The 12910-nt window shown below is 43.9% G+C and overlaps 1 protein-coding gene across 15 annotated transcripts in view; it reads left to right on the top strand.

Moving 5' to 3' along the window:
* The window catches only part of LOC111597752, an 85494-nt gene extending 72628 nt beyond the window's left edge, over positions 1 to 12866 (top strand). For 4 of the 15 annotated variants that reach the window (XM_030225983.1, XM_030225982.1, XM_030225984.1 and 1 more), the window contains 11 exons: positions 328 to 498; positions 1476 to 1670; positions 1818 to 1926; positions 4306 to 4485; positions 4569 to 4706; positions 4794 to 4951; positions 5019 to 5387; positions 5452 to 5701; positions 5783 to 6056; positions 6307 to 6410; positions 12584 to 12866. In XM_030225983.1, coding sequence (XP_030081843.1) covers positions 328 to 498; positions 1476 to 1670; positions 1818 to 1926; positions 4306 to 4485; positions 4569 to 4706; positions 4794 to 4951; positions 5019 to 5387; positions 5452 to 5701; positions 5783 to 6056; positions 6307 to 6410; positions 12584 to 12669 — 2034 coding nt within the window. In that variant the 3' untranslated portion in view covers positions 12670 to 12866. Of the gene's footprint in view, positions 1 to 327; positions 499 to 1475; positions 1671 to 1817; positions 1927 to 4305; positions 4486 to 4568; positions 4707 to 4793; positions 4952 to 5018; positions 5388 to 5451; positions 5702 to 5782; positions 6057 to 6306; positions 10605 to 12583 lie in introns of those variants that run through there. The other 11 variants (XM_030225967.1, XM_030225969.1, XM_030225966.1 and 8 more) reach the window with 7 other exon arrangements.
* Positions 12867 to 12910: the final 44 nt, after the last annotated feature.

Here is a 12910-nt window from a genome sequence, read left to right as displayed (position 1 = left end):
CTGAACGACCCATGCCAACAGTTTGACCCAGTCCAACCAAAGCGACCCACCCGTACCGCCCCGACCCGCCCCGCAACCAGTATCCGTCCTGTTCTAACTATCGCTGTCTATCTATCTCTGTCATGCTAACTTCATTTTTGTTTATTGTCATTTATTTTTGGTGTCTCTTTTTTGTGTGGTCGCTTCGCTCGTTTTCGTTTCGTTTGTTTCGTTTCACGATCCTCATCATGCAACAACAACAACAACAACAACAACAACAAACACAACAACATAACACAATCAACAACCAACCAACCAACCAACCCAACCGAACCCTGACCTGTTAAGGTTACCGGATTTTGTCGTTCACCTCAGGAAACGCGCAAATCGAGCCCCACGGGTTCAGTCACATCGTCGGTCTCGACCACAGCTTTAACGCCATCGCGCCAGCTGACCGATGCCGAGAAACTGCGCAAAGTCATCATGGAGCTGGTGGACACGGAACGCACCTACGTCAAGGTAAGTTCACTCTATGATTATATTATCGCATTAAATTAGTTTTCTCCTTCTTTTTCTTTTGGTTGTTTGCGCTGCGTGCGCCTGCAGCGTGCAGTTTTTATTTCATATTCAAAATGAAACGAAGAAGATTAAACCTGTATAGTATATATATGCGAGCTGAAGGCCTGGCACTCGACACGGCTCAGTTTTTTCGTCTAATTCGATATTCATAAGCCTGGCTGCACCTGCTGCCGCCACATTGTCTGGCTGGCACCTTTCAGCTGTAGATAACTATTATTTCTTGGCTCTGCTTGTCGGCCAAAAAAATATTACACATTCCATTCATTAGTCTTGGCTTGCAATTAAAAATGCAAATTTGAGTCCTTTAACCATGCGGCTCTGCTGCTGGCTTTAAGCCACGGTCGCTCGAGTTCGCCAGGAAGCATACAAATAATTATTATAATTTAGAAATTATGTAAAGCGCCGCGCCGCGCCGCGCCGCTGCGGCGAGTCTTATCTCTCTGGCAGTAGCCCGACTGCTCGGGCCATGCCCCATTCCCAGCTATCCGCTGGCCGGAAGTATTGTTCCAAATGAAAGCGCGCGCCTGCGGCTATGCTACAGTTTTTCCCATATTTTTATTTACTTTTTTTCGCCTTTTGCGTTGTTGTTGTGGGCAAAACTAAAAAGTTGTTCGAGCCAGCGAACTGGTCACCAGCGCAGCTCAGCCCAAACCAGCCCAGCGCAGCCCAGCTCAGTTCAGCTGGGAGTTTTTTGGGGGCGCTGTTGTGGGCAGTTGTCGTCGTTCTTGGGCTGCTGATTTTTTAATTTAATTTATGCATCTTTCGTTTCGTTTCATTTTTTTTTTTTTGGCTGTTGCTTGCTTTTTTACTCATTTTTCATTTTTTATGTGTCAACAAATTTGAATTTATTGAACAACAACAAGAAGCAGTAGAAGAGGAAAGTGTAAGAACAACATTTGAATTATTTTTGTTTGCAGCACTTGAACAATCTGCTGGAGCATTATCTGGAGCCTATGAAACGCGAAACGTTTCTATCGAATGCGGAAATTAATGCGCTCTTTGGCAACATACACGAAATTGTTACATTCCAGCGTCAGTTTCTGCAAAATCTCGAAGAAGCGCTCGAACTTGAGCCGGAATTCAATAAATTCGAGCACTGCGGTCAGTTCAGGGTAAGTTTATCCGGACGGCGTGCGTGCGTGACTCGCCTAACTAATTCAAATTTCTTTTTATTTATTTTATATGTGTGTTTTCATGTTTAATCTCTTTTTGCTTTTTGTTCTCTTTCTCTCTCTCTCTCTCTGCCTCTCATTATACAGAACGTCTTGTTTGCGATTGGCTCGGCTTTTCTCTATTATGTCAATCACTTCAAGCTGTACTCCTCGTTCTGCGCCAGCCACAGCAAGGCCCAAAAGGTTTTACATCCAAGTAAGTACATACAAACTATTTACATAAAATTCCATTAGACTGAAAGCAATCCGGCTTTAAGAATCCGAGTAAACCAATTTAAATAAATAATAAATAGATTTTCTCTAGCTGCATTACGCAATTAAGTTGAAAGTCTATTAAAAATATTCAAAATTGACAAATATGTATATTTCCGTATTGATTCTGTAATGGAAGTCCGCAAACACCAGGCGTATGCGTAATCAAATCACTCATACGCATGGTGCGCCCGGGTAAAAAATCACTGCCTGCTCTTAGCTTGTTTTCACGCAATCATTTACATGTGTATAAACCGTAATTCAAAGCGAACGAAAGGCAGGCAAATTCGTAGACGTGTCGCATGACAATTCAAAAGAAAAGTATTTACCATATATGCATAAATCCATATATTATGAGCCATTTCGCTCTGCATGTGTGTGTGTGTGGGCGCTCAACTATTGCAATCAGCGTAAAGCGTCAAAGTCTATTTGAGTTTGAAGTTTACTGAATTGGATGGGGTGCATGGAGGGATGGGGAGCTGGGGCGCTGGGGCATCTGCTCGGAAAAGTTTTAAAAGTAAAACAAGCGACAAGTTGCGAACAATTGGCAAACTATGCGCTTCAATTGTTGTCCGTGGCTGACGCAGCTGCTGCTGTTGATGCTGCGCCCCTGCCACAAGCTGAGCCTTTAAATGATTTGCAAGTTAAATGAATAATTACAACCGCAAATGCGTAGACGTGGCGAAGTATACAAAGCGGCAAATTCCCGGGCAAGGCTGCAAGGCGGCAAGGCGTGGCATATTCATATTCATGCCATGGCAGCAGCAGCAGCAGCAGCAGCAGCAACTGTCAAGTATCTTTTGTTAATTAAACTTGTAGAATTATGACACGCTGGCAAATGGGCAAAAGCGGGGCTGCCAAAAACTATGCCACGCTGTTGCCACTGGCTGTGGCAGCCAACCCGCAAACGAGTCGCATAAAAGGCAGCCGTAGCCAGCCGAAACAGCTGCGGCTCGAGCATAGAGAGCGACAGAGACTAGCGGGACTCCGGACTTCAGTCTCCAGACTCTCGCGTGGGCGGCAGATTCTAGCGAGAGTCTAGCTTAGGCGACAACATGTCATAATTAAATTAGACTTAGTGGCAGCTTAAAAACAGTCGAGCAAACACAAGTGCCACAAATGGGAAGCAGACGGCAAGAGAGCAAACCAGCAGCAGCAGCAGCAGCAGCAGCAGTTAGCTGTGCCAATGCCGAACTTGAAATGCTCTTGCCTCACATGTGTTAGTAATAAAGGAAAGTAATTAGATTTTAGATGCAGCTGAAATTTAGTAGATTTAGAGTAGAGCCTAGCGATAAGGGCAAATGAGATTTTGATTCAAATTCAGAGCTGGATAAATAATTTATGTAATGCTTTAAGTGTATAATAAGATTTGTCTATAGCAGCTATATTAACTTATCTCAAAGCTAGCAACAAAAACAGCCTTAGCCGCTCTCTTAGGTAAGAAGAAGCTCAAAGAACTCAGCCATAGGCTGCTCAGAGTTCAGCCCAGATCGAAGCGCTTAGTTTCACTTAAATCCTAATAGCTTAACAGCAGATTTCTTTTATGCATAACAAGTTGAAAATGTTGTTGATAATGTTCTATAATATAATACCTTGAGCAAAGTGAGTGGAGAAAGGAATTTGCAAAATTACATAAAGTAAGAAAAAAGGAACTTATTAACGACAGCGACAGCAAAAATCAGCAACAGTAAAGCGCTAAGGTAAAAATTTGCAATATTTGCAATCAATGGCTGTCTAAGCAGCTGCCGGCAACAGGAGCTGGTGCTGGAGCAGGAGCAGGAACAAGAGAAAAAGCATTTGCAGTGGCAAAAGCTGGAGCACAGAGTTTGTCAACTTAAGTTTGAGCTTTAGGTATGACAGACACTCGAGCTGCTGCGCTTGGCTGTTGCATGCAATTTTATGCAAAAAGTTGAAAGGATAATTAATTATAGCAAGAAGTGCACTTAAGTGCCTTCGTTACAAGCAGCAGGCAAAAAGGACCAGAGAGTGGGCGAGCCAGGGACGTCAGCCATTAGACGCAAATCCGTGCAGCAGACAGGCTTTGACTGTGCCTTTATCAAAAGCTTCTCAGCTGACTATAAGAACAAGTTAATGACATTTTCTTGTCAACGTTGTGCACGTGAAGCCTATTCCCGTGAAGCTCCCCCCCCCCCCCCTCTCTCTCTCTCTCTCACTGTCTCCCTTTCTCACGCTCTCTTTGTGCCCCTATTGAAGCTTCGCAATTAATGGAAATTGAAGTGCGCATTGAAATCAAATCATTTGCCAAATTTGTCTCAATATTGCAATTGTTAAGCATCAATCGAAATTTTCTCATTTGCTGCAGATGAGGGCAACCACGCGCTGCAGGAGTTCCTTGCCGCACGCAATCCCAAACAGCAGCACAGCAGCACTCTGGAATCGTATCTGATCAAGCCCATACAACGCATCCTCAAATATCCGCTGCTCCTGCAGCAGATGCGCAATCTAACAGATACGCGCGCCGACGAGCACATTCATCTGTGCGGTAAGTAGCTAACGACGCCGACGCTGACGCTGACGCTGACTGTTGGTTGCTGGCAATGCTAATATCCCTTGGCGTTTCCACAGAGGCACTCAAGGGCATGGAGAAGGTGGCGGAGCACATAAATGAGATGCAGCGCATTCATGAGGAATATGGCGCCATTTTCGATCATCTGTTCCGGCAGCATCAGAAGTCGTGCAAGCAGCCAATCGACTTGAGTCCAGGTGGGTTACACCAAACGCATTCAATAGCTACATCAGCCTCAAATGCCAATGCCAATGCTCCTCCCCCGCAATGCTGCGCATTCCCAGGCGATTTGCTCTACTATGGCGGCGTCGAGTGGCTAAACATTTCCGATTTTCTGGGCAAGATCAAGAAAGGCCTCGAGCTGCATGCCATGTGCTTTGTATTCAAATCGGCGGTTGTGTTCCTCTGCAAAGAGCGTTTGCGCCAAAAGAAGAAGCTAATGGTGAGTAAATGGCCTGGCATAAGGACTCCGCTTGAAGCCAATTTAAATGCCGTTTGCTTTCACACAGGGCGTTTCGAGCAAGAATGCACCAAATGAGGTGGAAATCATACGCTATCAGGTGCTAATACCCGTTACCGAAGTGCAGGTGCGCGCCAGCTCTGCCAAGGACATGGACTCGCACTTCCTCTGGGAGCTAATCCACCTGCGCTCGCAGCTGCAGCGCCGCTCGGAGAAGGTCTATGTGCTGTCCAATAGCACCGCCGATTTTCGCAATGCATTCCTCAAGACCATCAGGCAAATAATACGCGAAAGCGTTCGCAACATGTCAATTCCCATGAAGAACTTTGGCGGCAGCTCCGGCTCCGTGTCAGGTCTATCCTCCCAAATGGGCGGCTATGCGGGCAACTCGCAAACGCTCGAGCGACCCAAGCAGCAGGTAAGTCAATCGACTGCATCCGAGCGTGGCCGGCCAGCTGCTAAGCACTTGCCGCACTTCACAGATCACCATTGTGCATGGCTCTCATACGCTGGGCAAGCCCAAGAAGAAGTCCGGCTCGCAGCGGCACTCGGCGGGCAATATTGACTACGACAATCTGTCGGGCAGCCAGGAGGGCGATGAGCTGCCACCGAGCGTGGGCGGCGTGGTGCACTATGTGCCCCACTCCCACGCGCAGCAACAGCAACAGCAGCAGCCGCTGCCACAGCCAGGCGGCTTTCGCAGTCGCAGCAAGACGCTGGGCGATGTGACAGGTAAGTTGAGCGACTGTCCCATTGCTGGCTGACTAGTAATCCACGCATATATCATCATGGCATCGCATCATGCACATAAAGAAATCATTTGCTCGCCCACAGATGCGCAGCAGCCGCAGCAGCAGCAGCAACAGCAGCAGCAGCAGTTGCAGCAACAGTCAATGGCGCCACATCCACATCCGCATCCACGCGAGCCACCGCCGCCACCCATAAGGCAGCCGCATTTGCATCATCACAGCAGCGACATTGAGCGCATCGATCCGGGCACCAAGTCGGAGGGCGAGGAGGACTCACAGCAGGGCACAATCAGGCCCAAGGCTACGCTGGGCCGCACGCCCAATCACCTGACGCTCAGGTGAGCTGCAAATCTCAGTAGGCTATGCTTGGCCTTCACTGGTAGTAATTGCCATGCCGAAATAACTGCCAGATGATAGAAATAAAAGTAATTGAATGCGAATCGAGTCGACTAAGCTTCCATTAATCAACCAGAGTAGCTGACGGTCTGGTCTGGTAGTTATTTCACTTGAACTCCTCATGAAGCTCCTTTATCGCTTGATTTGTTGCTACATCTCTCTCTCTCTCCCTCTTATTATCACATCATGTAGCACCACATCGACGCTCTCGGTGGGCAGCACTGGCAGCCAGGCGCGCTTGATACAATCATCGCATCCGCCGGCCAGCTATCAGCCGGTGCTAATGAAGGATCTAGGTAAGAGCAGCCTAGACGTCGTTGCCAGCGAGTCTGAGCACGAGTCGGAATCCGAGGCGCATGCAGTTCACGTGGCAGCCACGTTTAATCTAAGTCTAGGCAGTAGTGGTAGCTTGTTTTCAACAACAACAACAACAACAATCTGTAGCGATACGAATCCGAATCAGACCCCGACCTCGACAGCGACTCCTACTCTGACCCCCAACCCGACACAGACCCCGGCTCAGAGCCAGACCATGAGACACTTGTCACCGCGGCAATCGCCCCGCCAGTCGCCCAAGCAGGAGATCGAGGTAATTGAGATCTTCGAGAGCGAAGCCGAGCGCTTGGCTGCCTCGCAGCAGGTGGCCGTGGTGCATCAGCATCCGAGAGGTGGCGAGGCACAGCACAAGCGCCGCGAACGCGATGCCAGCAATGGCGCAGCCACTGGCCATGTGGCCGAAACAGACGCCACGGCGCGTTTCATGGACAAGCATCTATGCGAGCTTGAGCAGGAGGACTTGGCGGCGGGCATATGCGACATAGTCACCTACATGGCCAATCTGCGCGAGAAGGCCTTCAAGCCAGCCGACGCTGGCGACGAGGCTGCCGATCAGCAGCAAAACGACTCCAGTCTCTCGCCGGAGCCACAGACCATTGTGGAGAACACTCAGCAGATTGTGACCGTGGACATTGAGTCGCCCTCGCGACCTGCCACCGAGTCGGACAGCACTGGCAATACGACTGGGCCCTCGGAGCGCTCCGGCGATGAAACCGAAGATGAGCCCACCAGCTCGCTGGCCTCGCACATCGTTGTCATCGACAAGAAGGTGGACAAAATCTTCAAGGCCAAGTCTCCGGAGCGACCAGCCGCGGCGACAGGCAGCAAGCCGAAGAGCGGCAAGCGTCAGAGCATCTACATCTCGCCAGATCGCAGCAAGTCCCAGGGCAGCTCGCCAGTGCGCATCATAAAGATCAAGTCGCCACGCAACAGCGTCAGCGATCAGGGCAAGCGCCTGAGCATCTGCTCCAGTCGCGAGAACTCGCAGGATCGCCTCTCCGGCGGACGACGCACGCCCAGTCCACGTCGCAGTTCCGAGGGTGGCGGCATCCTGAAGCACACAAGTCCCGGTGCCGGCATACTGAAACCGCCAGCCAGTCCGGCCAAGTCAAAGAGTCCCGATCGCAGCTGCCTGAAGAAGAGCGGCCCCTCGCATGTGTGCAGCTCGGAGCCAGCAACGACATCGTTGTCGCCGCGCATCTCGCCGCGTGGTAGCGTGGATCACCTGTCGCCAGATCGGGCCAGCATTTGCCAGCGTCATTCGCCGCGCAGCAGCTTCGATAGCCATGGCGGCTCCGATCATAATCTGGATGTGCCCTACGGCGGCGGCGGTGGCTCGCGTAAGCGCAGCATGTCTGCCCACGGCAGCTTTGAAACGGGCAACAAGCCGCACGCCCAGGAGACATATCAATACTATCCGGTATATGACAATCAGACGTGCAGCGATCATTATGTGGCCGCCGCACCCACTAGCAGCCGATATGGCTCGGGCAATGGGCGCAGTCGGCTGAGCAAGTCTCTGGAACGATCCACTTCGCGTGACAGCACCACCACGAGCAGCTCCTATCGCGCCTATGGCGTCTCGCCAGAGCGCAACTATGTTGTCTATAGTTCCGGGCCACTGCGCTCCCAGTCCGCAGAGAACACCTTCTCGCAGCCCATTTACGATGCGCTGCCCAGGCAGCCGCCACAGCAATATCTGCCCATGGTTAGCTACATGCAGGAGATGGAGATGGGGGGCTATGGGCAGCCGCCGCCGGTGCCGAGTTGTCAGCATGATCCCGCACAGCAGTCGATGTATCAGCTCAGCTCCTCGGCACCCGAGTACACCACATGCATTGACTGTCTGTACCAGAAGCGACCCTCCTAGCATAAGTCCCGCGTGCGGCAGAGTCGCACGCGGAAGAAGACGCCACGCGGACTGAGCGGCATGCCCGGCATGCCAGGCATGGTGGTTAGCACACAGCCCACGGCCAGCGGCGGCATTGGCTACATGCCGGACATGGGCGGTGACCAGGCAGGCGGCTGTGTCGATTGTCACGACTATTTCGAGATACATGTCTAAGGACTCGACTGGGAGCCAAGGACGCAAACCGAGTGAGGAAGAGACACATAAACAGGGATTTTATGAGACCGTTGAACTAAAGTTTAAATTTACGACTAGTTAAAACAAAACTCATTACAAAAGCGCAACCAAAGATAACATAAATAACAACAACAGCAACCCGAAATGCCTCAAAAATTATACAAAAATAAAAACAAAATAAAACCGCTCAGCTCTACAACAAAGTACTAACATATACGTAAGCTCCAATGCAAACTATATATATACTATATATATACAACGTTAATCAAAACTTGAACACAAGGGATTGAAAAAATAAACACACACACACACACACAACAAACACAAACACACACAGCACAGTTAAGAGTCATGTTTAAGTGTTTAGGTTTAAGTCAGCAAAAGCTATTGGTTTAGCGCTTAGGAACAGCAAAAAACTACAAGTTCACAGCACAACTTACATACAAACATACGTGTGTGCGTGTGCGTGTGTGTGTGTGTGTGGCACATCAGGTTAATTATTTTCCTTTTACACGCAGAGAGCAAATGCAAAATTTCCTGGTTTTTGGGACAGGCGTAATTTGTAAGGTTATGATTTATATATTTAAAAAGAAGAAGAGGCAGACGGAGTAGTAGCAGAAGAAATGTGCACGCATTACGTAAACGCACATGGCGCATACGCCGTGTTGCACACAATGCTCAAGTGGCGTAATTACGACTAAAAACTATAAAGTTGAAATTCATACTCGCACTCAAGTAAACTAAGAGACATGCATGCCCAACTTACTAACAAACACACACACACACGCACACTATATAGACACACACACACATAGATATAGAATAAAAGTTGTAGGTAATGTCAGTCGTTCCAACTATTAGCTGTGCAAACTGTGTCACTGGCATTTCCGAAAACGTAAGGAAAACTTTTTAATTACCACGGCTCGCAAGATGAGAAATGATTGCAGCTGAAAGGTAGCGGGTAGCAGGCAGCAGGTGGGCGTTGGTGGCAGGTAAAAAACAGACACAAAAATATTTGTGCGTATTTTAGCTAAAGACTAAGTGAAAATGCGGGTTGGCAACATTCAATAGGTTAACATTATACATTGTACTGCAATAAAAGCAAATATGAATCAATATTTACCATAGCTAGTTAGACAAAAAAAAAACAAATCTCAAATTATGTGTGGGTGTTGTGACAAATAATTTTGCATTAACTAAAGACATTTCATTACAATAAATTGCAAATGCAAATCACTTACATTTTTCATAGGCAAATTTAACAGGTAAAACAGAAAATAAATTGAAGAATGATAATCGTAAGTCGTACCTCAATGTTTATGTATTACAAAAATAAAAAAAAAGCGAAAAACAATTTAATAATATATAAAACAAATATACCTAGAGCTACATATATATATACACTAGCAATCAGGGCAAGCAGGCATGAGCAAATGACCCAGAAGATCTTCCAATTCAAACAGTCCATATACCAAAAAGTCCCAAATACTCAAACACTCGCTCTACTCTTGCCTCGCTCGCATACATACACAACACAGACACACACACACATACACACATATTTAGCATAAGTTTGGGTGTCTAATAACTGGAGGCACACTTATATACATAGAGACCCAAGACGGACTTAAAGATCAAATGTCAGGTTGTTCAAGCTATACTCAAAAATAGTCAAAAGCAAGAAAAAAAAACAAAAAACAAAAATAAAATAAATAAATAAAAATAAATTCCTTAGATATCTACAAAAAGAAAAGCGTTTACAGTTTACACTGGGCTTCACAGCAGTAAAATCAAAATGAAAAAATCAAAATATATACGAAATACGATTTATAAGACAGCATATACTACTAACTATATATACAAGACATACATATACATGGCTAGCTAAACTACGATTAAAATATCACGTGCAATAATTCAAAGTAAATAATACATTTAAATGGCAAAGCAAATAATCTCTAAATAAAAACCAATTAAATTAATCGTCGAAATGTCGAAATGTCGAGGAAAAACCGTATACCACTTAATAAATAATCAAAATCAAATAATAATCAAAAGCTCTAAAATCAACAAGAAAAAATCAACAAATTAAATAAAATTAAATAAAATGTTAATTAAGCTTGCAAATATGGCAAAGGCAAACTGAACCAAACGGAATGGCTAATCAAACAACAATTGAAATCGATGTCGGTGTGCTCTTCGGACAGTGACAGTATGACACGACCACGCCCCCTCCCCACACCCCTGAACAGTTATATTTTAGGTGCCCAAACAGAAAACTTAGTTAAAGCATAAAAATTTAGTTAATGTTTTTAGCAGGTAAGTGCATTTGCTTTTTGATTTAAAGTTTATGTAAATTTTAGCAACAAATTATGAATTAAATGCGAATTAGCAGTTAAACAATTTAACGGGTGATATTTAAGTTTTGTTATTAGAAAATATCTTGAAGATATATATATACCAATATATATATACATATATATATATATATATATATATATATATATAGTTAAACATATTTAAGTTTTCATAGGTTGTGTGCCTAAGCGATACAGTTAAATAAAGCAACAACACCAGAAACAAAAACAACACTTAAGTATATTAATAAAAATATAAATATATATATATATATATATATATATATATATATATATATATATATATATATATATATATATATATATATATATATGTATATGTATTTATATTTAGTTGGCATCGCTTGATTAATTAAATGATAAAAATTAGTAAATCAATTGAATTTCAAATGGAAATGAAGCAAGTTTTACCCTTTTCAACAACTTTCGTCATTTTACAATAATCTGTTTTGCATTTTCTTATAATTATATCGAAACAAACAAACAAACCAAACAATAAACAGACAACAACTGTGCCAGATTTATGATTAGTGTGCCAATAATAATGAAAACTGAAAGCTGAAAACAAAAGCCGTGCATTATATAATATTAACATATATATAAAATATATAAATGTCTTATGGTTACACACACGTGTCCCCACAACGAACCGAGAACCAAAATCCAAATACCAAAAAAAAAATAAATAAAAAGATAATCCTCCACAACTTTCCTTCACTTTTCTCTCTCTCATTTTCCAACATTTTTAATGGCAAAAAAAAAAACAAAATTTTATTTTGCTTTTGCACTGCATTTTTTTGTGTACAAAAAATCCATTGAGAAGCACAACAAAGCCCTAAAAAATTAAATAAAATAAAATTAAAACCTTTTTTTTGGAAACTCAAATCAAAATTTAGCTATTGCAACTGCTCTAGCTTCTTGCACTTCTCTCTCTCTCTCTGTCTCTCACTCTCTTTAAAAGAGCTCTCACAAATATATTTTTGATTGTTTTGTTTTCCTTTCTTTTTGACCCTAAACACAAAACAAATATACAAAAAAAATGTTGGCATAAAATGCAAAACTGATAAAGATTAAATTCGAACAATTTGTTTAAAACTTAAATGCAAAGCATATATATGTATAACTATATACATATTTTATATATAAAAAGAACAAAGCAAGTAACAAAAAATAAGAAGAAGAAGAAGAAAACCAAGCGATGTCAACATTTTGAAACCCACAGAACTAAACTTGATCCCACAACAACAAGAAATTTAACTTTAAACAAATTCTTAATTAGTTCATTTCTAGCCTAGCTGTTGCAGTACCCCCCACACCACTAAGCCACCCCTTAGCCAAAAAGTAGTTTTCATTCTTATGCATCTTAAAAAAATAAATAAAATTAGTTTTGCTTACATTTTATTTAAGATAAATGCGGAGCGCTGAAAGTATTTGTGATCCGATCGAAATACTTTCAACGCTCGGCGCCTGCATGCTTTTCGACCGTAAATTGGCTAACAACTTTGAACTGTTACACGCAAGTGAAATGTATTTTTAATAATTGAACAAGGAGAGCTCTTCACTCCTGCCGCTTCTCAGAACCGACTCTCTGAAGTTCTGCAGACAATTTCATATTCTTTCCATATATGGTTTCCATTGTATCTTTTCTTTTTCTTTCATTTAATTGTAGGGTCCCCGGTGTGGAAACCACGAGACATGATAAATTTAGGCACAGATCCACAGTCAACAACCCGCAAAGACGATGTGAAAAATTAAAACAGAAAAAGCAAAACAAATGCAAATGAAAAACAAAATAATGAAAAAGAACAAGCGAATAAGTAAAAGTAACTAAACTTCCTTTGTTACATTTTAACTAATCAAGTGTGCGGAGAACAGAAACACACTAACAATACGAACTAACACTTTTTCACCCCCTTTCCCATCCCTCTAACGAAAATCAAAGCCACTTGCAAAAAAAGAAAATATAAAATAATAATAAATAAGATTTACAATTTAT

Source organism: Drosophila hydei, unplaced genomic scaffold (assembly GCF_003285905.1).
Source record: "Drosophila hydei strain 15085-1641.00,03,60 unplaced genomic scaffold, DhydRS2 tig00000001-arrow-pilon, whole genome shotgun sequence".
NCBI classification, from domain to species: domain Eukaryota; kingdom Metazoa; phylum Arthropoda; class Insecta; order Diptera; family Drosophilidae; genus Drosophila; species Drosophila hydei.
Note: the sequence above shows the minus strand (reverse complement) of the source record. Positions and strands in the feature narration are given on the sequence as shown.